Here is a 1,371-nt window from a genome sequence, read left to right as displayed (position 1 = left end):
GGAGGACTTTGCGGTATGATCCGGATGCAAGTAAACGCGGCCTCTGGATCGCAACAAGTCAGTGGAGGAGAACTTGCGTTGGCAGCGACCGACATGGGCGGAGGTATGGACGGCAAAGTGTTTGCGAACAACCCTGGCCGTCGGAAATCGTTCGCGTACAGTGCGCAGCATTTGACGTCTTTGGTGAGCAAGACGTTGATGCAGGCGTACTACGGACAGAAGCCGCGATATTCGTACTTCAACGGGTGCTCGGATGGCGGTCGTGAAGGCGTGATGGAGGCCATGCGATACCCGAACGACTTCGACGGGATCTTGGCCGGAGCACCCGCCATGCTCTTCCAGTTCCAGAATAGTCTACACCACGGCTGGCTGGCAATGAGCAACATCGACGGACCGATGCCCGAGTTGCCACCAATGATGCGGGGACCGCCTCCAGGACCTGAAGGGCGAGAGCACGGTCCTCCCCGACGTGGCCTGCCTGAGCACGGTTTGCCGGCTAGCGGTCCTACAGCCATCGTGACGGCTTCCAAGCTGCCTCTGCTACATGCTGCAGTCGTTCGGGCTTGCGACGCACTAGATGGTCTGGTCGACGGGTTGCTCTCCGACCCGAGACTGTGTAAGTTTGATCCTCGTGATCTTCTGTGCGATGCAGAATCTGCTGTGCAAGTTGATCAGCAGTGCTTGACGGAGGCAGAAGTGGAAACGATTCATAAATTCTACAATGGACCAGTCGATCCTGTCACGGGTAGCCATCTCACCGTGGGGAATGTTCAATTCGGCTCTGAACTCGCGTGGGAAGGCGTGTTTGTACCAAGCGGGCCACGTCAACCAGTCATGAGTGCTCATATCGCTCTCGCAGCGTTAAGATATCTGATCTTCGAGCCAAACCCTCCAGAGTCATACTCGCTGAATGACCTTGAGTTTACGGAAGCGACGGTAGAACTTCTGCGAGCTCGACACCCGCTACTGGATGCCACCAGTCCAGATTTGACTGCGTTTAAGAACGCTGGAGGCAAACTGATACTTTGGCACGGTTGGTCAGATGAACACATTTCGCCTCGGACGACCATCGCGTACCACGAAGCTCTACAGAAGCACTTGGGTGCAGAGCAAATGGCGGAATTCGAGCGGCTCTACCTGCTTCCTGGTGTGCAACACTGTGGTCACGGCGAAGGAATGGCCGCTATTGATCTGGTAACGCCGTTGTTAGAGTGGGTAGAGCAAGGTAGTGCACCACACAAGATCATCACAAGCACGGATATGAACAACGACCTGCCGCCCTGGATGCCTCAGCCAGTGGCGCCTAGTTTCACGCGCAGTCGCCCGGTGTTCCCGTACCCGTCGCTGGCCAAGTACACAGGCCAAGGTGAC

The 1,371-nt window shown here is 56.5% G+C and overlaps 1 protein-coding gene across 1 annotated transcript in view; it reads left to right on the top strand.

Moving 5' to 3' along the window:
- Positions 1–15: 15 nt before the first annotated feature.
- PPTG_24617 (hypothetical protein) overlaps positions 16–1,371 on the top strand; it is a gene marked incomplete at both ends in the record, with an annotated part of 5,362 nt that continues 4,006 nt past the window's right edge. Inside the window, one exon of the mRNA XM_008918014.1 lies at positions 16–1,352. Within this exon, the coding sequence (XP_008916262.1) occupies positions 16–1,352 (1,337 nt within the window). The remainder of the gene's footprint in view (positions 1,353–1,371) is intronic.

This window comes from Phytophthora parasitica (assembly GCF_000247585.1).
Source record: "Phytophthora parasitica INRA-310 unplaced genomic scaffold supercont2.131, whole genome shotgun sequence".
Classification (NCBI taxonomy): domain Eukaryota; phylum Oomycota; class Peronosporomycetes; order Peronosporales; family Peronosporaceae; genus Phytophthora; species Phytophthora nicotianae.
The sequence above is the reverse complement of the archived record's forward strand: the minus strand, read 5'-3'. Positions and strand labels throughout refer to the sequence as shown.